We start from the raw sequence: 24024 nt of genomic DNA on the forward strand, positions 1-24024 counted from the left end.
AGAAATCTAGTTTTCTCTGCTCTGTCAGCACACTTCGAAATGAACAAAAAGGAACATGAACTGGAAGACAGGAGAGACTTTGCAGAACACGTGATGGAGGCGGATTTATTTCTGCGTTGTAGCAACAGCTGGGTGTCGGTGTCAGAGCTTACCACCGAGGAAGAGGAGTAGCACATGCGACCAAGCTGCAGAGGAGCCTGCAGGAAAAACAACACACATTAACCAGCTTAAACGTCATTTATCGCCAACAAACAACCGAAACAATAATAGTCTCTTATGAATAAATCACAGGTTTGTAATTATTATCCACATGTAGATAAATAAAACCTAACTATCTAAAACTAGGATTAACTACTTGGAGAAAAAGAGGAGTGAAGGTGTAAGGAGCATGACTTTGTTAGCTAAACAGCTTCTTAGCCTCGATAGGTCAAACATGCATTAAAAAGCAAAGTTTTGTATTAATACGAGCTTTACCTTGTTGTTTAACAGTGACCGGAGGACAAGCGCTGCCATTGTGTTGAGTCAGGTGTCTATTTTTCCTTTTACCGACCCACAGTGAGAAGGAAACTTAATCTCCAGCGCTTTGCAGAGGACAGGACAGCGTACCTGGAATTTAACCGATCTACAACACATTTACACGCGTTACAAGCGAAAAGGAGGGTCGCAGATGATTAGTTGATCTGTGAAAACCATGCTTTGCGCCCATTCGCTGCTTTCTCTAACGTGGGCGGGACATAAATCGTTAACAACCAATCACTCTACGGCTTTTAAAAGCCGTAAATTAAGAAGGTGCTGATTGGACGTGGATCCAAACAAGCTAAAGTTTGTTGATTTGTATGCGATTTCCTGGAATTAGGATTTAGATTTTAGCTTTACTTGGTTGAAATATTAGCTAGATCAAATTTCTTAAAGTCTACGAATCCTATGTTTTTTTTGTGTAAATATATTAATATTTGCCATTGCTGCCGCAAATACTATCTCAACATTAACGTGTCCAACCGTTTCCATAGCAACATTTTCAGAGGAAATATGGAGTTCCTGAATTGGGACACTGAAGATGTTGCAAATTGGGTTGAGTCTATAGGATTTTCGAAATACAAAGTAGGTGAAACCGTAGCTAAAACCAAATAACTTCGCTGTAAAGTAATATTAAGGAAATGTTAATCAAGTTCAGCTAACTTTCCAATGGACTAGCGCTATTAAGTCTCTAAACTCTGGCACTTCATTTCTGTTGCAGGATTGTTTCACCGAGAATTTCATCAACGGAAAGAAGCTCATTCATGTCAACTGTAACAACTTGCCAAAGCTTGGAGTCACAGATTTCAGAGACATCCTGGTATCGAGAATAGGCAGAAAAGCATGCAACATTTGTGTCATTATAACACCACGTTTATATGATAACAATACTGTCCCATCAGATGAATTTCAACTGGCAGAGTTGATTCAATATAATATTAATGATGGCACTCCTAAGTGCACTTTATTAGTCAATGCTGAAACATCAATGCATCCCATATCGTTTAGTCTAATCTCAACAAACAATTACAAGTCTCCTCTGAGTGCACTGGCAGCCATTTTCAGGCTTGGCACTGTCACACATCCTGCTTGACTCTGTATCTTTGCATATGTGGCATCCAATTAAAGCTGCGTGCTGTAACCAGACCTTTTTTTTTTTTTTTTTTTTTAGCAGCAATGCCTATACATTCAACCCTGCTAAGAACAGTTTTTAGGATAAGCTGTTGGGATGTGTGAGCTGACAATGAAAAGACAGTGAAATCCCATGAAGAAATTCCCAAGCATATGCTTTCATTATTTATATCAGTTTAAAATGTATGGTTAACTTGCATAGATATCAATATCTCCTTAATTTGTTTCACATTTTCTCACATCAGAATCTTAAACTTTATATTGAGATTTTATGTGGTGGGTAAAGTGGTGCAGAACTGTGAAGTGGAAGGAAAATATTCATGTTTTAAAAGTGTGACCTGCAGCTTTATTAAGCCGACCTGAGTCAACGCTTTCAGATCCAACTTATGTTGCTATAATATTTGAAAATCTTTGGGGTATTGCACTTATAGCGACTGAAATTTTTGCCCATCCTTCTTTGCATAGCAGCTAAACTTTAGTCTGAATGGACAGAAAGCAGTGGTGGGCAAATCTTGCCTCTGACTTTCAATCGGATTACAATCTTGACTTTGATTGGGCCACTCCAGCAAACAAATTGATGTATGCACTGCAGCTGTGGCTGTAAGTTCACAATCATATCGGAATGCGAATCTCCTGAATTTCTCCGTATTTATCTCTATTCATCCTTCCATAAACTCCGCAGCCTATCTATTCCTGCTAAAGAAAAGCTTTGCCTCACCAAGATGCTGCCAACTCTATGCTCCACCTTGGTGGTTGTCTGTATTGCGTTAGATGCATCATATCGTGTTATTTTATTTGGAGCATTTTGCATCTTAGCTAAAAAGATATTTAAAAAAAAACAATGCACACCACACTTTGCAGATTTTCATTTGCATTGGCCTGTCACATTAAATTCCCAAATAAACATACTGAAGATTGTCACTTGTGATGTGACTAAATGTGGAAAAGTCCAAAAGCATGCTTTTGTGCAATGCCTAAGGATTCACTTGTATAAGTCCATGTACTAAACTGACAGAAAATGTTTCTTTTGCCTGTCTTTACTCTCGTACACAAGTGGTTATGAGGTTTCCCAGGCCCTCCATTCCCTCTGTGGGGATACTGCTTTATTAAATAGATTTAAACCGTGTAAAGCTTGCGTTTTCAAACGTCTCATCCCTGCTGTGCGTCCTGCAGGCCATCTCTGCTTATGTACGCGAGCTGCTGGGGATCACAGAGACCCCGTGGAACAACAGCATTGCTGACCCCCGGCGGGACACCATGGCCCTGTTCTTGGAAGTAAAGAGCCGCACGGGACGATGGACCAACTCCCTCACCTACCAGCAGTTCCTGTACTACTTGGAAGACCCGGACGCCGAGCCGGAGGACGACGAGAACAAGGACGAGAACGAGGACGACTTCGACGACGACGAGAATGAGAACGAGGAAAACCAACAATAAAGAGCAAAAAAAATATATAAATATATATAAACAACAGCATCTCTGTGTCATTTCATATCAGTGTCTCATCTGATGACACAGATGAGACACTTGCAGTAGGTCAGAGACGGGCCCTGGCATTAACACTTCCCAGCAGCAAAATGCCACTGTTGTCAGTGCGGCCGATAAACAAAAAGAGAAACCTTTCAAGTGTGCTTTCTGCTGGCTGTCTGCATGTGTTTAAAATCGCTTCAAACAGGAGCGAGCTGCTGGAAATTTACCGACTAGTGAGTGATCTCATGAAATGAGAGAAACAACAGAGACTGATTGCATCCCACCCCACCCCCAGATATATCCATCAGATTTTGCGACTGTAAAACAGCACAAATCAACTGATCAAAGAGGCTCCTGCCAGCCTGGTTGTGGAGAAATCCCCAAACCACCTGTAATTCTCATTGATCTTGGGCACACGTCATGGAACTGGATTAGTTAATTGATTCCTAGAGATCCTTGGGGTAATTTTCAGGACGAAGTCAACAAACAGTTGTTTCACAGGAAGCCCCATTAGTGGCGACTCGATCGTTGTCCTCAGTAAACGTACTCTTGTAAAAGTATTTAGACTCATTAAAGGTTTGTCACATTTTTGTCAGAGTGACTTTGACGTATTGTGTTGGAGTTTTATGGGATCAAGCTCAAAGTGGAAAGAAAATGACACATGGTTTTCAAGATCATCTACAAATATTTTACTAATTGGCTTCTTTTAATCTGATACCCCTAAATTAAATCTATTTCATTCTAATTATTACAACCTGTCTGTAAAAAACCCTAAAATTTCCCTCTTTTAGGCTACATTTCCTCTATAGTTTATACAGGGCTTAAGGGCTGTAGCCCAGGGTGCCAATTTTGGGGGGTGGCCCAAAAGATCTTTATTTTTCTTTTTTTTTAAATGAATGCATGTTTTTTCAAACATTTTTGCTTTATTTAACACTAATAGGCCCACATCAGGTACGGTCCATTAATATTTTGTAATTTTTATGAACGTAAACAATACTCAACTATTTGAAAAATGTGAAGTTGTGCTTCATTTTTATGTAATGGCATGAAGCTGTTGACCAGGGAAAGAATCAAACATGCATTAATTCATAGCTGCTGATGTGAAGGACTAACTGAGGATAGGACACCAAAACTGGCTCCGGCCCCAGGGACCCACATCCTTCTAAATCCGGCTCTGCACAACGCAAAGACATTGAAAGTCATGTTTGATTAGCCATTAAAATTTCAACTAGGCCTGGACCATATTGGGGAATTATGTAGAAAGGTAAACATTGTGATAAGTGCACACTTTCCTCCCTCCTCTCTCTCTCTGTCACTATGCATCCAGAACTCTGTGTGACTTTTGGCACCTTAGGAACTGTCACCCGTGTCAGGTGTGGACATGGCTGCAACACTCTTTATCAGCAAGCAGAAAATGACACTGGCAAGATGTGGGCTCATAACACTTGAAACATTTGACCCAGCAAATTATTGCTTGGTGATATTTATGCTGTTGCATTGCAATTATTATTTTTTTTTTTCACATTTTAACTTTGAGTCCCAGCTTTCCATTGTTAAAATGGAAGATTTTTGTTACTTCATCAGTATAAATTATGTTGGGAGATTATTAGCCATGGAACTCCAAAGTTCTGGTCTTTATTAGAAGGAGTCAAGAAGGAAGCCATTGTTGGAAGCAGTGATTTTTAGAGACGTGGCAAAAATGAATGAAGCTTTCTGGAAGAACCTACACTGTCCTAGTAGTTTAGATCTAAGCATATTCAAGAGATAGGATGTCCTACTCAAAGTCCATATTAAGAATTGGAGCTAAGAATTGAAAATGACACACTTTAGCAATCCACCTCAACTCAATCTGGGCAATTTGCAAAGGGAAAAGGAAAGAAATGTTGGTTGATGAGCAAAGGTGGATACTTTTCCTGTGAAAAACTGAAGAGGGGGGAAAAAACGCTTCAAGTGCAGCTACCTTACTGTCAACTTATGCACTTACAGGGCCATACTTTGCCAACTTGCACAAAGGCTACGGGGTGGGTGCATCAGATAATGATGGATTTGGTGCCAAGTAGACCCTCAGGGAGCCAGGCCTCTCTGTTTTAGTCAACTCAACACTTTCTGCTCCCCCCCCCCTAAAAAAATCTATTGAATACATAAGGGAATGTTCAGCTTTACAGGCTGCTATTTTTGGGTTTGTCCATGATTAGAAAGAAAGAAAGAAAGAAAGAAAAACACAGGCAAAGATTTTATGCAGAAGAAACTGATGGATTTTCAATACAGCTCGACTCATGTTTCATCTCATCTACGTGTGAATCTGATCGACAACCCAGCTTTCTTTTTATAAACGCTCATAGATTATAGGTCCGATGCGTTTCTTTCTCTCTTTTTCTTTTTTTTTTTTTTAGTGCAGCAGTAGTTCGGTCTACATGAATAAATTATGATGCCTGCCTGCGAGATAGGCTGCGAGGTTCTACTGCTGCTGCATCTGCCTTGCTGCACACAAATGGTCTCTGTGCGGCTCGGAGCGCACGAATTACCATTCCGGGCACAGCGCTGCTGCTGGTCAAGAAATGGAGCCGGGTCGGTGGCAGACAGCGGTCCGGGGGCAAAGCGGGGACTACACCGCCTACAACGGCAGAAAGCTCTCTGTCAGTCTGGATTAAGTCGCTCTGACTGAGCCCCTGCGTCGCGGACTGGGGAAAAAAAAAAAAAAAGCCTGTGAAAGCGAGACGAACATCTGGTCGGATTGAGCGCAACACCAGCCACCCAGCGCCGCGTATTAAAGCAAGCGTACAAAAAAAAAAAAAGGCGTTTTCTCCTCCTCTGGATGCGCAGTAGAGGCGATCCACACCGGGACCCCTCACGCAGTTTGCGCCCCCCCACACTCTCTCTCCTCCCCCCTCTGTTTTACCTCCTTCTAAAAATGAAGACAATTTTTTTTTTTTTTTTTTTTTTTTCTGAGTGTTATCTAATGCGAGAGGATCGCTGGAAGGAGGAATTGCCCTTTATCCGCCGGGTATGGATTTCTTGAAGGGCATCGCTCGTTTCGCAGGCCGTCACACATTATAGGAGCCAAGACGCATGCTTTGGGATAGCTACCTGAAATATCTCCAAGAGGCGCCGACGGTCCCATTTTAGGCGAGCCGCCCCTCAGTATGCCAGCAGAGCTCCTGGGAGGAAATAAGATCGCAGCCTGCCTCCTCTGACTGGGCTTGATGTTTCATTTGCAAGGTAAAAATGAAGATTTTATATCGCGGATTTGAACTCTTTTCTCCTTTTTTTTTCTTTTTTTGAGAGAGAGAGAGAGACTTGAAGTAGTTCTCATTTGAATGTGACAGGGATTCTCATGACAGCACACTTGTACCGCAAGGTCAAAAAAAATCTCTCTATTCTTCGAGGCATGCCGTCAGATATAATGGTTTTATTTATAGTATCCTCTTGGATGCATTTCGAGCTGGGCTTCTTTTTTTTTTTTTTTTTTCTCCTACAGGTGAAACTGAGAACGGTGCCTCGTTATTCAGTCTTCTCTCAGTATAAATGCGGGGCAAAAAAAAAAAAAAAAAAAAAAGGATTTGTTTGATGGTATCCAGAGGATACGGTGATGCAGACTGTCTTTTGTGATTATAGCTGATATGCAAATTGCACTCCGTCACTAGCACGGGATGAAGTCCCAATTAGTCCAAATAGCTAAACTGATGAGTCTGAGAAGAGGTGCATGTTGCCAGGTGACTGGAGCACCAGTGGAACAAAAAAGAAAAAAGAAGGAGAAAAAAAAAAGAAAAGACAAATATGATCATTATTGACAGAAAAGGGTCTTGCCCTCTGTGGAGTGTTAGTTATCCATCTCCTATTATTCCTGAGAGCCCGAGGCCCCCATTGTAACTGCTACCCCAGTGAAAGCAAGCCCACGCCTCATTTTGATGCCAGTGTTTGCTCTCGCTGCTCTGTGAATGTGCTGAGTGTTTTCTGTGCTGCTGCACCTTCCACTCATGGCCGGGATGTGATCGGTGGCTCCTCGTCCACACCGGCCTCTCGCGTTCACTGACCCAAATTTACCACTCGCCTCGAAAACGGGCCGAAGAAGGGCTTTCTTTAAAGGGAAACCCGGTGCCAACTTCTACGTGGAGCAACTTCATCTCCCTTTAGATGCGATTTGTTACACACAGGGTATTTTGTGGTCAGGTGTTGTATGTTTTTTTTTGCTGTTGTAAGTTGTCATTGATTTGAGACGACATGAACTCCTAAAGACTAGCTTCCGAGCGGACGCCTGTGCTGTGACATCACAGAAGGTATTTGTGATTTTCTGTTGTCCTTGTTTCAAGTTAAATTCCTCTTTCGGAGATCTGTAATTCGCATCAACAAAACGCTGGAGAGGAAAGTGTGGATTTCGTGAAAAATTGGCAAAAATAATTTTAAAAAAGACATGGAAGCAGTTTATGAAAACTACAATGTCATTATCAAAGATCTATAAAGATCACTCTTAAAATATGTAAAACCGTCAAATCTAGTCCTTGGAAATAAAAAATATTTAATAAGAATATTTTCCGCAGATCTGAGTGACTGGTTCGGTCGAAATTTACTTTTTTAGGTGCCCCATCCAACCAGCTAGCCCCTACCTCCATTCACCTGCAGTCCAACTCATCCCATCATCATCACTTTAACAAACACAACAGAGAAGAAATGTGTAAATAATCCCATCATCGAGTAGTTGGAACAAAGGAAGTTTGTTGGGCTAGCTAGAGCAGTTTACACTGCAAGTTGTGTTTTTCACTGGAAAATCAAATAAAGGCGTTAACTGTCAGAATATGGCATTTTACAGGCACATTTTATGAGTGGTGAACATGCACAGAAACCAATTAGAATCAACAAGAATATAAACAGATCTACACCAGTTATGGTTCTGAAGCTAAATATCGTCGTCGTCTCCCATTTGCTCCACCGTCCGTCCTGGAGTCAAACGCCGACTCAGACATGTAAAACTCAACCCCGTCGTAACCGACGCAGAATCACAACGTCAGAATCCGTCAGAAGTTGCTCACTCAACACCAGCTGATCAGCTCAGCCCTCGTGCCTCTTGTGATGTCGTTAGCCCACATAAACACAAAGTGCAGTTTTGCTGTTTTTGTCTTTATTGTGCTCTATTCTTTGTGAAATCCTGTAGTGGAAATCCATACTTCATTAACCAGGCCAGCTGTGTTTTTTTGTTGTTGTTACTGTTCTGTACTTAGAGAACACACACACACACACACACCACTGGATGTTATATTTAACTACTTTCACTGCATATGAATGTATGTGCACTTGCTTCTCCGTGTGTGTGCATTATATGGATATGTTTACAGTCTATTATTATTAAGCTGTTTTGTTGCTGTGTGAGGCAGAAACAACAGTACCCCAAAGGTCTTTGGCATAGAGAAAAATAAACAGTAGGTGCAACGATGGTTTCTGTTTGGCCTTTGTCTTCTCACATATAAACAAAACCATAGAAAATTCTACGTGTAACACAGCATAGCATATTATCCAAATTCTCTACGAACTACGTTCAGCCTGTCACAATTATGCTAGCTGGCTGCAGTCATTTTGTGTATTCTTTTAAATTGTCTTCAGTCATCTATATGATAATCAGCTGGGTGAACTTTACAGAAACATCATATTTCCATCACTGTTTTCGCTTAATTTTCCAGAAATTTGCTCTCCTGTCTTTTGCTACGGTTTAATGGCGCCGACTGTTTATCTTCAGGCATTCGACTTCAAATATTAATCTGACTGCATTCCGATGGGCATCTACTGACATTTACTTCACGGCAACGTTATGGCTTCATCTGGGGGTTTGAGGCAAATGAAAAAGAAGAGCGTAATAACTTAGAACCAATTTGTCAGATTAGCCCCCAGTGAGTTAGGGATAGATTTCAAATTGGGAGACCCAAATGGGTAAATGTTGACAGGGAAGAACTGGGCGTAAAAACTAGCCGAGCAGAAGTTTGTTTTTTATTCTACTGGGAAATATCCACCTCTGGTATTCTTTATTGGAAATACCAGTAGATTAAGCCTTTCAGTTGTTTGCCATTAAAAAAGAAAGTGATGTTGCTTTTTCTCTTTGTAGATTTATGTGGAGCATACTTTGCCAAATATACCTTTATATATCATGATGGCCTATTAACAGCAATCATAAAGCACTCACACTAATATTGAAAACTGCTAAATTCATTCACTTTACTTGTTTATGTGGACATAAGTTTAACATAATTCCCTTCATCTTACTTTTCACTGATATTTTCCAAACTTCCTGCTGTAGTTAGCTTGTCTGCGGCGCTAATGCTAGCTTGTGTGCTAACAAGGTCTCAGCTGTGTGATTTTTATTTCTGTGCTCTATGCCAACACCATCACTATATTTTTGTAAGTTTATCTTCTAATGAATTAAGAAAATATTCTTTACTGCTAATTATGTAAAGTTTCTCTTATGTAAAGCCAGCAAATCTTTCCGCTGCCAACTAAAATACATCATCCTTTTGTTTACGTGGCACATAAATAATACTGTTTTCTTTGAGGCATTAAACTACAAATGTGAACCTGACTGCATTGTGTTGGGCAACTACTTCACGGCAACACTATGGTCTCATTTGGGGGTTTAGTGAAAAACAAGAGCCCAATAATTTAGAAGCAATTTGTCAGATTAGTCTCTGATGGGCTAGGCATTGGTCTCAAAATGAAAGAGTAAGACGGGACCCTGGTGGATTTAGACAAATATGAGAAGGGAAACATACAAAACAACAACGTCCAACAGACAATACTTTCCAGGCATTTCTCAATTCAAGGATATGAGCATAGTTCTGCTTTTTATTAACATATCTATCAAATTTTGATTCATGTGTGAAAACGCTTGATCATGGTGGCTGGCTATCAACAATAGATTTGTACGAAGTCGGCTTAGGTCAGCAGTACTGTATGTTTCTTTACCCATTTCTGTCATTGGAAAGGTGCTCCAGACCACTAGATGCTCATACGAAGCCAATTCAGACAATGTTGTGATACATGCATATCCAATAAGCCCTGCACATGCACTCTGCTGTGCTCCTCCCCTTGTGCCTGTTCTCCGTCTTATTCAGGCCAACAAAGGCTCACGACCGCCATTCATTCCCACTTAATCATTACATTCAGTTCGTTCTTTATTGTCACGACTCTGTGTTGCCATTGTTAATAAGAACTTTCATCTGTCACTTTTCTAACTTCCTGTTACAGAAGGCTGTGCTGCAGCAACAGCATTTTGTATCCAAAAAAGAGCAAATGGAAATTCAGTTTCCGATGTCTTCTTTGTCTATGTTTTCTACAACACTACAGCTGAGTTTTGTTAGTATCTTCGCTAATGAAAAGAAAAGAAAAAAAAAAATATATATATATATATATATATATATATATATATATATATATATATATATATATATATATATATATACTGCTGCTAATAGATATATTACGTGCCACAAAGAAGGTTGCAGCCTAAGCAACCCTGCAGGTCCCGCAGCAATGAGATCCAAACAATATGAGGCAGCTTACATTTTGGTCAGAAACCCGAGACCAATCTCACACGAGGCATCATTTTATCACTGTTTAGGAAATCTACATAAAATGGATTAGAAAGTCTGGAGTTGCCAAAACCACCGGTGAAACTAATAGTGGTTGAAAATGCAATAAAAACACTTAACTTGATTTATCTGATTTGCAGCTATAGCTGACAAGGAAAAGGCATGCTCACTAATTATCACATCTCTGCCATTAGGGGAGCAGTTGAATGTTATTCACAGGGATTGTTCAGAGACTCTGCATTTGTCAACCTTGAAGCAAATTCCAGGTTACATCAGGGTGTGTTGCAATGGAGCAAGCACAAAGATCCAAATCCCATTTATAATTCACATTAAGATCCGAACATGATTTTTTTTTTCTCTCCCCACCCCCCGACCAGCTTGGCTTACGCATAAAATGAAGAACAAGAGAAGAGTTTTGACCTACTCTCCAACTGGGAAATATCCCGCAGATCGAGTTAACACGGAATATCTTGTGATGCTGTGTGGAGTAAAACACTTGGAATTACAAGGAGGAAATGTAGATTCTAATGAACAGCACTTCTATTGATGCAGTGGGCTCTGCTTAGTATGCTATCCCCTTGGCACACTCAAATGCCCACTCCCACACACACACACACACACGCACACACACGCACGCACACACACCCACACACCCACAAGCCTTTCTCACCGGAAAAAATTATTTCAACTGCATCAGGTTTCCCATCAAGTCATTTAAGTTTTTTTTTATTATGTGCAAGACTGGGAAAAGCAATTGAGACATTAAATCCAATACAAAATTAGCTGAGTTTGCAGTCTTCTCCTGTCATAAAGGTTGCAGTGGGTCTCCGCCATGGCCTTCAACCGTAACCTTTGCTGTAGATCATGTCAGGGCTGCTAGGAAGAAAAAAAAAAATCAGCTGCTGATTACTTTGCGCCCAAAAGTGACGTTTTCTGTGTTGCCATGACATCAAGGCTGTCACCCAGGAGTTATCGCGCTCTAACATGGGCAGACTTATTGCTGATAAACAGGCGTCACAGCACATGGACACATTTACACTAGAAAGTGTGTGTGTGGGGGGGAAATGTATGTATGTATGGTAGAAAGTCCTCAACAACATTTCTGTGGTCAGAATTTCTCCCAGCTCAGTGAAAATATGATCCACTACTCGGGGATCCGTTTGGCCTCACGAAGCAGAGCCGTTTCACTGCTGCGTTGAAGCCGTTTTGCCATCACGTTGCAGCATCGCTTTACCTCCTTGACGTTCGCGATACTGCCATCTGGCAGCAGGAGGCCGCCAGGGCCGCAAATCACCAAATAACCCAGGGTTACACGCTGCCATGTGCCGCCATTGCGTCGACGGATCTCATTAACGCGCCGGGCCGCTTTCCCTGATTTCCAGTCCAGAAGATTATACGTCTTCGCATGACCTCCACCATAAGTTAGACCATCTGAAAACATATCTCCCCCTTCCTTCCCTAATGACCTCCCAAGGCTGATTGGCACGCGACGTGCTGCATAAGGATTTTCTTGGCAAATGCCACCCGAGGGAGACCATGGATATCCTCTGCTAAAGCACGCTGCTGCGGCACACGAGTGTGTCTCTGTAGCTGGAGGATGTTGTTGTTGTTGTGTGTGTGTGTGTGTGTGTGGTAAGCTTGTGCCTCTATTAGGCACAAATCCACCCACCAGTGTGCATATGTGGGTGTGGGCTGTCAGTCTGCTCTGCTCTCTAAGGGTGGAAGTACCTGCTCGGAGGTAGTAAGCGAAAGTTTGATTGACAAAAAGCAGGACTTTTGCGGTCCACGCGTTGATACGTCGTCTGCTTTCTGTCTTGTTTATTCCCGGGCCTCCCCGCGTCGCATCGCTGTAATGAAATCCGCAACCTGGATGGTAATGATCTTCCGGGAGGTGGGGTGTGACATTTAAAGATCAAGTGTGTGATTGATGAGAGCATTAATTGATTATCTACCTATTTGTTCGTGTACCTGATGAGTGCAACCTGTTATGCAAATCTCCGTGGAGCAGAGCGGCCATAATTAAATGCAAATCGAGGAGACGGTAACAGATAGGACTGTTTCCTGCCGGACCCTCTGCGGTGAGGCCGGGTGGGAAACACGTGCCGTACTTTTTCCTTTCCTTTTTTTTTTTTTGTCCTCGCAGAACAAATCTTGAAAGGATTACTACTGCAACAGTTCCCTTCACGTTCTGCTGGGTTTTTAGCAGCAAAAGAAAAAAAAGAGAAAGAAAAGAGAGGGCCCAGTCTCTGCAGAGTGAATCAATATCATGTCTTCAGCGTCATTTGAGACTGGAAATAGCAGGTTCTCTTTGCCTCAGTGCACAACCAGACCATTCAGCAAGGGGAAGAGGTGTTTGGCACACACTGATTACACCTCAGCTGTTGCAGCCGTTTTATTTCCCCCTCAGATACATATGCACACATAGATTAAAGTGGGAAAATATTGTGCTTTGCTCACAAATAGCTTCAGCTGTCTTGTTAAAGCCACACACTTGAATATTTTTCATTGGGATTTTGTGTAACAGACCAAGCTGCATTTGGATTTGCGCCTGAATCAAACCCAGTTCTGCCAGCTCCCTTCAAAACTCGCCTCATCAGTAACCAGTTCCAGCTGATTTTTCATTTAAATCAGCTGTGTTGTGAAGGCCGGGCAATTTTGTTGGCGCTCATTTGAACAAACGGCAGGATAAAGACCAGGAACACAAGAGATAAACACTAAAATGACCAAGTTTTAACTTGTTAAACTGTTAAACTCGTCTGACTTCAGCACAACGTCCAAACCACAAACAAACTGGTGTTGCCACAAACCGGCACATCGGTCAACGGGAGTATTGATCAGAGAAGAAGCAAACGTCCCTCGGCAACTCTAGAGGAGCTGCAGGGACCAACAGCTCAGGAAATAAAACCTGCTAACTGGACAGCTACTGGCCGCGCGCTCCACAAATCTGGCCTTTACGGCAAAAAGAAAGCCACTGTTGACAGAAAGACACAGAGAGTCCGGTGGGCAGTTTGTAAGAAGCCAGTTACGCAGAAAACATTTCAACTGAGGTGTTCTGGTCAGATCAAACCAAAATGAAACTTCCTTTGGGCTACATAATGATAGCAGCATTAGAATTTATTTAGAAGCACCTTTCATAATACTCAATGTCACTTTACTATGGATGGAGGTGAATAAAAGGCAATCATGAAGGAAATCTTGTAGGATACTGCAGTCGTTCATTCATTATTGTTTATTTACATGGGGATAGATGTTAAATTTGAACAAAAACAAGACTCTGCAGCATTTATACTCTTAGCTACTTTGAATGTGTCCCCCAGATGAGCCTTAAACAACATAAAAGGCAATAACAACATAGCAAGATCACATATCACACATTTCTTTAATCCACAATGAAAGAAGAGCCATCAGGGAAAAGACGAGACTAAGCTGGAGGTTTGCCTTCTAGTGTGATGAGTACGTATATCAAAGCACATTCAGGTAATGGAAGGGCCTAATCAAAGTCCAGATTATTCCACCGAATCCAGGAGTTTATGTTATTCATCCAATCTGACTCAGCCTAAACTCCTTCAATCTCAACAATTTACAGCTACAATTGAAGCAGCATACCATGAGATTATTGGCTCTAAATACAAATGCTAGCCACACTTTTTATATTGCCGTTTGTAAAATAAAAAAAGAGAAAAAGATCCATCCATCCTTTTAATTCTACCTGACGGTGCTTTGGCTTGGTTTGATAGATAAACTCCTGATGAGATAGGTTGAGGGTTTGTGGTCTCGGCGTGACAAAATGAGAAAATGTGAACGGAGATGGGATCCGAATATTTTCCCAAGGCCCTTTAAGAATAAGGACCCTGGCAGCAGTCAGTGCCGTCTCCCCACTCCATTTCTCTCCTAACTCAAGTCCACGCACCGCCACACAAAATCCACAAATCTTGCGCGATCTGCCGAAGTTGTCCCACATAAAAATGGGTCAGGGGAAGACGTTTATTCCTCGCCGCTTCATCAGCAGCGCCTCATAAAAATGTCAGCATGTTCTCCCCAATAATATTCCTCCCCTCGCTATTATGTGCCATTTAAAGGCGACCTCGTTCCTGCCTCCTTGTCAGGCTGCGCTACTTTTTACCCAGCTGACAGCGGCTGCCACTGGGCTTCCTTCTCTGCCAACCTCATGTGAGGTGGAGGAGGAAGAAGAAGACAAAAAAAGAGAAGAAAACTCAAAGCGTGCCCCTGCTTGGCGGTGTGTCACTCTTATCCTGTGTGTTGTTTCCTTTATGAGCTTTTCAGCATACTCAGAGGGGCGAGGTTATTACACTGCGAGCTGTGCGTCGCCACTCAGGTGCAGAAGCTGCCTTCATAGCATGACAGTTTCTTTTTGCTGAAGCGAGAATTTTATTTGCTCTATCTGAGGGCTAACGTTGATATCATGGGTGGGGACGCAGCTATTCCTTTAGGTGTATGCAGACACATGATAGCATTTGTGGCCATTGATCGCAAAACAAAAGTGTCACAACTTTGATTTTTCAACTTGAGGTTGAAGATTGATGCGGGCAAAAAAAAAACAACTAACTAAACGTGAAATTTTTCAAACATATAGATGAATTCAAGTTATATTTTGTCAATAATGTCTTTTACTTTTACTTCAAGTTCATAGTAAGTAAAACAGTAAACATTCAGTGAGACCTTGGTGGTAAACTCAGCTGCAAAATCCAATAGTTTCTAGAGAAAGAGGGATCCAAATTCTGTTGCTTTGTTGTTTTAGGTGGTAAAAATGACAACAAATCCAAAGATATTAGAAATAAATGTTAGCTTTGAAACATTGCCAGCAGATTTTTGTGTGTCCCTTTTAAACAAGGCGAAGTTGGGAGATTTTATCACATCTACAGCTCAATTTTCTATAGAAATCAGACTTTATTTAATTAAAATAGAACAAATAAAAAGGAAACAACAAAAAAAATCTAAATTTTGTTTCTCTTTATTAGTTTCAAACTGACAGTTTTGGCCCCCAGGGCGAAAAGTTTGGACCCCTCTTCTTTATAGGCACAATTACTGGCATAATTATTACCCTATTGTTTTGGCGCCCCCTCTGGCAGGGAGCCCCAAAGCGTTGCATAAAGTGTACACACCCAGATATTGCGCCACTGATTGCAGGTATTGATGGCAAACTCTGGAAGGTTTTTAATAATAAATCAGCCATTCCTCTCTGTATTTAAAGGTTGTCTTTTGGACTTTCGATTAAACTGCTGTACCTTTTATGTGCGCCGCTGGGCCCGCCCAGAAGGTTAGAGCCTCCGTAATATAATCACTTGTAGTGTCACTTATGCTCTGATACATTGTGGCTCACCTGCAAAGCTGTGATCTGATCTCCAAGGTCTTAGTTTTATGACATTCCACATCCCTGACAGCGTCTCCGGATTCATCAAATGGATCTCATCTTATCCTCTCGTCTCGGCTGTGTCATAAGTAAAAGAAGCAGCAGAGAGAGGCGAGAGAAAATCAATAGCGAGGCATAGCACACACCCGTCGAGGCTCTGGGCCCAATCATCCCTTCCTATTGGCGATATGATCCGGAGAGATATCGGTCTAATTTTCATGAGGCCCCCGAACTGCCAGTCTAGACTTTCATCCTTCTGTACACAAACATAAAAGCGTTGGCATTATCATATCAAAAAAAAGGAAGTATGTGGCGGCTTGAAGGGAAAGCCGCCACAAAAAAAAAAAGAGAATCATGCAAGGTTACTAACGATGTTTCACTCACAAGTCAGCAGGTGATTAATTAGCGTCATGTGTAATTGAGCAGCCTGTATTTGTTTGTTCAGGCGTTGACTTGCTTCACTTCTTGCCCACTGTTTGGTTTCCCAGAGCTTCGAGCTGGCGGCATTGGCGTTCCAAATGCAGCGGAAAAGCTTCAACTTTCCAGGGCAGAATTCCCTCAGTTAAAAGGGAATTATCTCACCATGTGGGCCATCGCTCCAGCAACAAATAATCCACTTAGTTAGTGGCAACACAAGTAATATTTCCATAGGTTACATGTTGGTCTGCTTCAGAAGTGTGGGGTTCCTACACATGTTCCAGTGCTCAGTCCGTAATGCTCCAATTAGAATAGTTCACCACGAATGGTAAATATGTCTGTAGTGACAGTGTTTAAATAGGACAGGAAAGGAAGGAAGGAAAGAAGCAAGGAAACTACAATAGAAGCAATGGAAGATTGGAAATGCAGAAGAAAGTAACAAATGAACAAACTAAGGGAGTTAGGAGCAGTGAAGGAAGGAAGGAAACTCGGAGCAAGTATCACATTTCTCACTCCTAGAATACTAGGAATGAGACCTTCTTGAGACACAATTTCACAAGAAAGAAAGTTAAAAAAGAATAAAAAAGGGAATCATCAATGGATGTAAGGATGGAAAGAAGGAAGGACAAGGACACGACTTAGGTAGGGCAGATGAGGACCCTAAGAAGGACACAAGCAAGGAAGAAAAATAGAAGGGTACATGAAATGAAACGAGATAGGACGCAAGGTAGTATGGAAGGTCACATTTAGGAATGCAGCTGTAGGTAGGAAGGTAGATAACATGGAAGAAAAGCAAAAAGGACACAATAAAATGAGTAAACCCGAGAAACACTGAAATCCAAACCCTTACTTTTCCTTACTGCATATAAACCCTAGAAATAGCTCACCTTCATTGTTTTGCGTCTCTTTTTTTAGGTCTGGTTACCTGATTTCACGTAAAATGGAGTCGTTCCTGGTCTACCTGATCGTCCTCGGCATGGCTGTGAAGGCGCACAAGGTCCAGATCTGCCCCAAACGCTGTGTCTGCCAGATGCTGAACCCTAACCTGGCGACGTTGTGTGACAAAAAGGGGCTTCTGTTCGTGCCCCCCAACATCGACAGGCACACGGTGGAGATGCGGCTTGGCGATAACTTCGTCACCAGCATTAAGCGCAAGGACTTTGCCAATATGACCAAGCTGGTGGACCTGACCCTCTCTCGCAACACCATTGGGTCCATTGCACCGTATGCCTTCAGAGACCTGGAGAACCTCCGAGCTCTTCACCTGGACAGCAACCGACTGACCCGCATCACCAATGACACCTTCAGCGGCATGTCCAAGCTGCACCACCTCATTCTCAACAATAACCAGCTCACCCACATCCACAGTGGGGCCTTCAACGACCTAACAGCGCTGGAAGAGCTGGACTTATCCTACAACAACTTGGAAAGCGCCCCATGGATAGCCATTCAGAGGATGTCCAACCTCCATACGCTCAACCTGGACCACAACATGCTCAGCCTGATTCCAGAGGGCACTTTCTCTGGGCTGCAGAAGCTTAAGAGGCTGGACGTAACCTCCAACAAGCTGCAGAAACTCCCTCCTGACCCCGTTTTCCAAAGAGCCGGGGTCCTGGCGACGTCCGGCATAATGGGGCCCTTGTCATTCGCATTGAGCTTTGGCGGCAACCCGTTGAGGTGCAACTGCGAGCTGCTGTGGCTGCGGAGGCTGCAGAGGGAGGATGATCTGGAGACCTGCGCTTCCCCACAACACCTAGCTGGGCGTTATTTCTGGACTGTTTCAGAGGAAGAGTTCCTGTGCGAGCCGCCTCTTATCACCAGACACTCTCAGGTATAATCTCCAAATTGAATTGTTCACTGTTAAGACATAACACACTCTACTGTTACAGGCTCTGAGCCAGAAATGGCTTTCGCTAATCCAAGGTGCCACATCGGGCTTTCCAGTAACTCTCAGCAAATACTAGCTCCAGAGCATCAGAAGTCTTAGAGAAACTGCTGGATTCACAGTTGGAGGAGTTTGGTTAAATGTTTACCTAAGTGTTAGTCTGTTGTAAGGCTTTTCAAGGAGATTCTTTTTAAAGAATTAAAGTGTTTGTATTGACTAAAATGAGAACATGGCTGTCGCAGAATCATGCGGTGGGGATGCTTTTTATTCTACAGGGACAAAAAGCTGGTAAGAGTTGAGAAAGGAGCTAAATACAGAACAATCCTGGATGAAGACTTGCTAATGGCTGCAAGAGCTGTGAAACTGATGAGGTTCACCTTCCACTAGGATAATAAGCTTGCAGCCAGAGATTCAACTGAGTGGTTTAGCTCAAGAGTCTCAGACTTCAGTCCTTATTGGCTGATGTTCTGCAACATTTTAATGTGTCTCCAATTCAGCATGCCTGAATCAAACACTTGAAAGCATGTAATCAATTTTGACAAAGTCTTACAATGACCTGTATTTTTGATTCACTGTAAACCGGTCCTAAACTCATGTTTTAGATTAAAGAATGTTTATGGGCTAGGCAGATCTAGTCAAAGTCCTAATATAAAGCTAATTCAGAAACTGTGGCAAAATTTTAAATTTGACGTCCACAGATTAGACGGACAGACAGATAAATGCAAAGTTTAAAAAAGCACACATCACGTCCCTTCTGTTTCACAACAATGTGCTATTTTGTGTCGGTCACATAAATTCCCAATGAAATCCGTTGAAGTCTGTGAAGAAGTTAAAACATATGAACCTTTTTAAAGTGAAACGTCTTCAGCAAATCTGTGCTATCCAAAGCGACAGAAAATTAAGATTTTCATTCTGAACCATCACAGTTTTCAAGTTCAATTTTACGGGGGGAAATGGAGTAAAGCGGCACCATCACTGACAATAACTCAAATGTAATATCGACTCTGTGTGTGTGTGTGTGTTTACATAACGTATTCCTCTCTACCTCGCGTCCCTCTGACTCAGGAGCTGCATGCTTTAGAGGGCCAGAGCGTGACACTGCGCTGCAAAGCCAGGGGCGACCCGGACCCCATCATCCACTGGATCGCGCCGGACGCGCGGCTCATGTCCAACTCTTCCAGAGCCGTGGTCCACACAGACGGCACGCTGGAGATCCTCATCAGCACCGTCAAGGACTCAGGTCTGTTTACAACCCCCGTGGCGGTGCTTGTGATGTTGACAGAACGGAATGGCATGTTTGCTCGCGCCACACAAAAGTCCCAAAGATGAAGTATGCGTATGCACAGCTGAGATAGCGGAGACTGACAAACGCAAAAAGAAGAGCGACTTCGTCTCTGCCACAGCACAGTTCTCCCAAGCACGTTGGCTCTCGCAACTTAAGCGAACATCATAACCTAGTTTAGAAGAACCCAACTCCTCTCTTGTGGGGCTTCTCCTGTCTTTTAGTTTTACACTGTATAGCTTATGTAATTAAAAATCCCAAATTAGACACCGAAGGGAGTAGTTACTCCCAACAAAAGGCACAGTGCTGCTGAGCTGCTAGAAAGCTTTGTCATATCGCCATGAAACACAAGCGTCTGGTCTGGCAGCCCTGAAGAATTACAGTAGAAACTCTCTTTGAAGTTTTAACCAATTACCTGACCAATCAGAAGAGATTTGGGTTTTTGTTTTGTTTTGTGACCCTTAAGAGAAAAGAGCTAGTATTTCACTTTTGATATGAAAATGTGCAAGCATAATACTCTTAACTTTTAAATGACTTTGCAATTCAGATGAGCATCCTTAAGGCAAAATGCACTGTGTGCGGGAAAGATTTGTAGTTTGGGAACATCTCATTAGAGATACGAAGCAAAAATCTGTTTGATCTTGTCTGCAGATAAAGACTCTTTCTGAAGTCACAGAAAAAAAACAACTTTTCTACACATTTTCCCAGGTGGTTTAGGTTTTGTTTTTGCAGACTTTACTCTTCAATGATTGGACAGTGACCTTTCAAACTGGCCAATCAGAGCGATCATTGAGTTGCATTTTATAGAGACATTATTTCACTCAAAATTGTAAGAGGATAAATTTACCAACTTGTTTTGATATTTAATTTCTGTATTGATATTTAGCTTCAAATAATTTTAGGTCTGTAAGCACAAGAAAGTAAACATATTAGTTTAGCACTGGTATCTTACAGGTGCAAAAATAAATCTGTCAAATCTAAAATGTGTAAATCTCTAACCTAATCTTAACTGAGGAGTCATTTACATGTAGAAAATCTTAAGAATAAAATTTTAATTGAAAGTAAATTTAGAGACTGCTTATTAAAGAAGGCTAATAATAAATGAGAGAACTCAAGCTGTAGGGAAAAATGGTGACTAAGATTTCAAAAGGTATTGTGACAAATTTTAGAAGCCAAAATGGACAGCATTTTATGGTGTAGTTTAGTGTCTAGATAATGGATGAGGACTGGTATCAGGCCACCAGCAACATTATATTCAAAGACACCTAACTTTGGTCCAAAATGTGTGGAAGCAAAGGGGGGAAAACAAAAATAGAGCCTTGCAGAGCTTCATTCAAAAATAGAAAGCATAGAAAAATATTCTATGACTAAATGTGGGCTGTGTTTATTTTAAGAAACAGAGCTTGTGCAGAGCAAATTATCAGCAGTGACTATTGTGAAAACTGCACAGCAGTTTGAAAAGTCAGAAAAACTTTCTATATTCCGTTAAAAACAGCGTATTATTTGAAGAAAACTGCTGAAATGACTAAACTCTTGTTTCATTTTATCATAATCATGCAATCTGCTGACTTGGGTAAGAGAACAAAGAGTCTCCGGAGACAACCGGTCGAAATTAAGAAGGGCGTCGCAGCAGCGTTCATCCTCAGCTGTACCCTTATTTCTCTTGAGTTAAACTTAATGACAAAATCTTTTCTTTTTTTTTTTGCATCACCTAGTTTGATTAGTCGCTGCCCAATCAGTTTTATTGTCCATAGTCGGAAGAGAAGCTTATGAGGATATCTATCGCATATCTTATGACAGGTATTCACAAAGCGCTCACTAGAGAATCACCAAAATAAATCTTTTCTACACATTTTCACAGGCATTTTATCTCACAGGTTTGAATTACAAGTATAATCTGTTTTTCCACCTCCAGATGCTGACTCCAGAAACACCTCAGATAAAATAAATAAATAAACTCAATTTGCTTCTTAAAAACTTTGTAAGTATAGGAATTTGTAAAAACATGTTGGACTTGTGAACCTGAGATGAGACAAATGATGACTAGTTATTTAAGTTCCTTAATAAGAACCCAAATGTAATACTAGCCTTTCTTAATCTTGTTTTAAAAAAGTTAAACATTAAAAGTAAAATAAGAAATCAATATTCTTTCCAATTTTCTACATTCCACGGTAAAATTAAAAACAGAAGTGTTTTGTGTTTTTGTGACAGACTTTAGCTGAGCCAATGAAACCTGCAGAGCTTTAGATGTATTTCTATGTTGTCTCGCGAACTCCTGGTTGAATCGTCTTTATGGTCCTGGGGTAATTTAGCTTGATTGTACTCTTTTGGACATCTTCAGCAGTGCTTCATGCTTTTTTTTTTCCTGAATTGTTTGCTGGTGTCTCAATGTCTTAGGAATGGCTTTGTAACCCTTTCCAGACAGATTGATGTCAACTGCGAGATGTTTTTAAGAGTATATGTTGCTTTTTTTTTAGATCTTTCATGTTGTCAGAAAGGTTATATTTAAATTACTTTTCATCAGCGTGTGAGGTAATAATAAGTACTGTGTTTGGCTTGTGAAACTGAGCTCAGCGTTCTTAAAAATGAAGCTTCATCACAGTTAATTCATGATTTAACAAGAAGAGCCATTCCCTTTTCTTCCCAGTACACAAGTTTAGTGTGCATAGTTGTATTCCACTAATGCTTTTGTGGAAAAACTGCATTTGTGTATTTGATTTATCTTTTTGCAATAAAATTTGCTTGACCACCAAAAACATTTAAGTGTGACAAACAGCAAAAACAGAAGAAATCTGTAAGGAGTCAAATTCGTTTTCATACCCCCACACTCAGATCTTGTCTTGACTGACTGAAATCCCACATTAAATTAAAAACTATCAAAACGCAGAATTTTATTGAAGATATAAATACACATGTGCTGAGGTAGTTGTGCTCTTACATAATCTTCCATTGCTCTGTTTCTTTTGTAGAACTGCCTGAATCTTGGGACGTGCATAAAACAGTCTTGTCCTCGATGCTGAACATATTGACATTAGACTTAAAAGGAAAAGCTGCAGTCTTTCCCACTTGTATAGGAAAGCTACATTCTGAAGAATAAACCACACCGTTTTGGGAAAGCCACAACATGACGCTATGTTTTCAAATGCCGGGTATATTCACATTTGTTGAGATTATCTGGTTCTTGTGGGGCGACGGAGGCTCAATGGGAAGACGAGCCCCGTTTTACCGGTCTGTGAGTGGATGTGTAAATGTGTGCAGGTTTCTGAGTGCGACTGGGTGAAGGCGGCTAATGTCCAAAGAGCTTTGAGTGGCTAACCTGAAAGACGCAATATAAATCCAGTCCATTTACCATTCTCATAAAGTTTCCTATTCTGTTGTCTTGTGAGACTCAAGAATTAGTCCTCGGGAGATATATATATATATATACAATGTACAAGAAGACTGATCTATAGTATTATTCAAGCAATGCTCCAACAGTGCTCTTTGCCCTCCGTTTCAGTCTGGCATCTTCCAGATGTAAGATTGAAACGATTTATTTCTGTTTTTTCTTTGCACCAAGAGCTTTATTTTCTATTATGAGAGATATAATAGTAAACCTTGAGGATCGTGCTTTTCTGCCATCATGATGCTTATCTTGACATCTGCTGCAGGGCCAAGCCTCCTATGAGGTTTCAGTCCTTTGCTGTTGTTTTCTCTGGCTTGGAGATGTTTTCAGAAAAATAAAATGTGCATAAATGTCACTTATATCAATTGTTAAAAATGTAATTTTGAATACACCAGATAAAATGTAAATACAAAGTAAATCAATTAATAGTGCAGATCTACATTCTAATGAGTTTGGTCAAATTTAGGCTGATGGAAAACCTCAATATATCTACTTCTCCATTATCCAAAAACGACAATGTGTGGATTTAACAGCCTCACATGTGGAAAGACTAGAACAGGGACTAGAAGACTGTATTTCTAATCACTGGTATAGAAGATCTAGTGATCTAGACAGTCCATTACAGAGTAAATGTAGTCAGTCTGTGATTAAACCGCCTCTTTTTTCCAACTGCTTTAAAGTTTCAGCTTAAATATGCAAGTGAGCTCAAACGAAACAGCATTGAGAGAAGCTGCTGGTTATCAAATCCCCATCAGCTGTGAGTTCACGTTGCCACGGTGAGGTTAAATGCAGCGCTGTTTCTGACTCAGATAGTCAGGTTTGTCCTGCTCTGCAGCTGCTAGCAGAACAAAAAAAAAAAAAAACTGCTAATACTTCACTTTTGCTACTGTGATAAAAACCAGGCGCTCGCTAGCACATTTTGGCAGCATAAAAAACAACCAGGCGCGGTAGAAACAGACTGTTCAGTTTTTATTGGACTCAATAAGGAAGGTATGC

The 24024-nt window shown here is 41.3% G+C and overlaps 4 protein-coding genes across 5 annotated transcripts in view; 2 read left to right on the forward strand and 2 right to left on the reverse strand.

The window, feature by feature from the left end:
* Window positions 1–6279, reverse strand: part of LOC102226763 (ectonucleoside triphosphate diphosphohydrolase 5-like) — a 30360-nt gene extending 24081 nt beyond the window's left edge. Inside the window, exon 1 of the mRNA XM_023348043.1 lies at window positions 6205–6279. The gene's annotated coding sequence lies outside the window, so the exon portion shown is untranslated. The remainder of the gene's footprint in view (window positions 1–6204) is intronic.
* The window catches only part of LOC102221845 (methylmalonate-semialdehyde dehydrogenase [acylating], mitochondrial), an 18841-nt gene extending 12551 nt beyond the window's left edge, over window positions 1–6290 (reverse strand). Inside the window, exons 1-3 of the mRNA XM_005805619.2 lie at window positions 6205–6290; window positions 475–622; window positions 153–197 (exon numbers count right to left, since the gene is read on the reverse strand). Coding sequence (XP_005805676.1) covers window positions 153–197; window positions 475–513 — 84 coding nt within the window. The 5' untranslated portion in view covers window positions 514–622; window positions 6205–6290. The remainder of the gene's footprint in view (window positions 1–152; window positions 198–474; window positions 623–6204) is intronic.
* samd15 (sterile alpha motif domain containing 15) lies at window positions 204–3993 on the forward strand. 2 transcript variants are annotated; one of them, XM_005805621.2, is made up of 3 exons: window positions 632–1101; window positions 1238–1336; window positions 2821–3993. In XM_005805621.2, the coding sequence occupies exons 1-3, from the start codon at window positions 925–927 to the stop codon at window positions 3082–3084; spliced, it is 540 nt and encodes a 179-aa protein (XP_005805678.2). In that variant the 5' UTR covers window positions 632–924; the 3' UTR covers window positions 3085–3993. The 2 variants fall into 2 exon arrangements, with proteins under 2 accessions (XP_023203813.1, XP_005805678.2); XM_023348045.1 differs by lacking the exons at window positions 632–1101; window positions 1238–1336 and adding an exon at window positions 204–291.
* LOC102222533 (leucine-rich repeat and fibronectin type-III domain-containing protein 5-like) overlaps window positions 6249–24024 on the forward strand; it is a 21911-nt gene continuing 4135 nt past the window's right edge. The window contains exons 1-3 of the mRNA XM_005805622.2: window positions 6249–6336; window positions 17392–18307; window positions 19427–19601. Coding sequence (XP_005805679.1) covers window positions 17417–18307; window positions 19427–19601 — 1066 coding nt within the window. The 5' untranslated portion in view covers window positions 6249–6336; window positions 17392–17416. The remainder of the gene's footprint in view (window positions 6337–17391; window positions 18308–19426; window positions 19602–24024) is intronic.

The sequence above is a fragment of the Xiphophorus maculatus genome, chromosome 15 (genome assembly GCF_002775205.1).
Source record: "Xiphophorus maculatus strain JP 163 A chromosome 15, X_maculatus-5.0-male, whole genome shotgun sequence".
NCBI classification, from domain to species: Eukaryota; Metazoa; Chordata; class Actinopteri; order Cyprinodontiformes; family Poeciliidae; genus Xiphophorus; species Xiphophorus maculatus.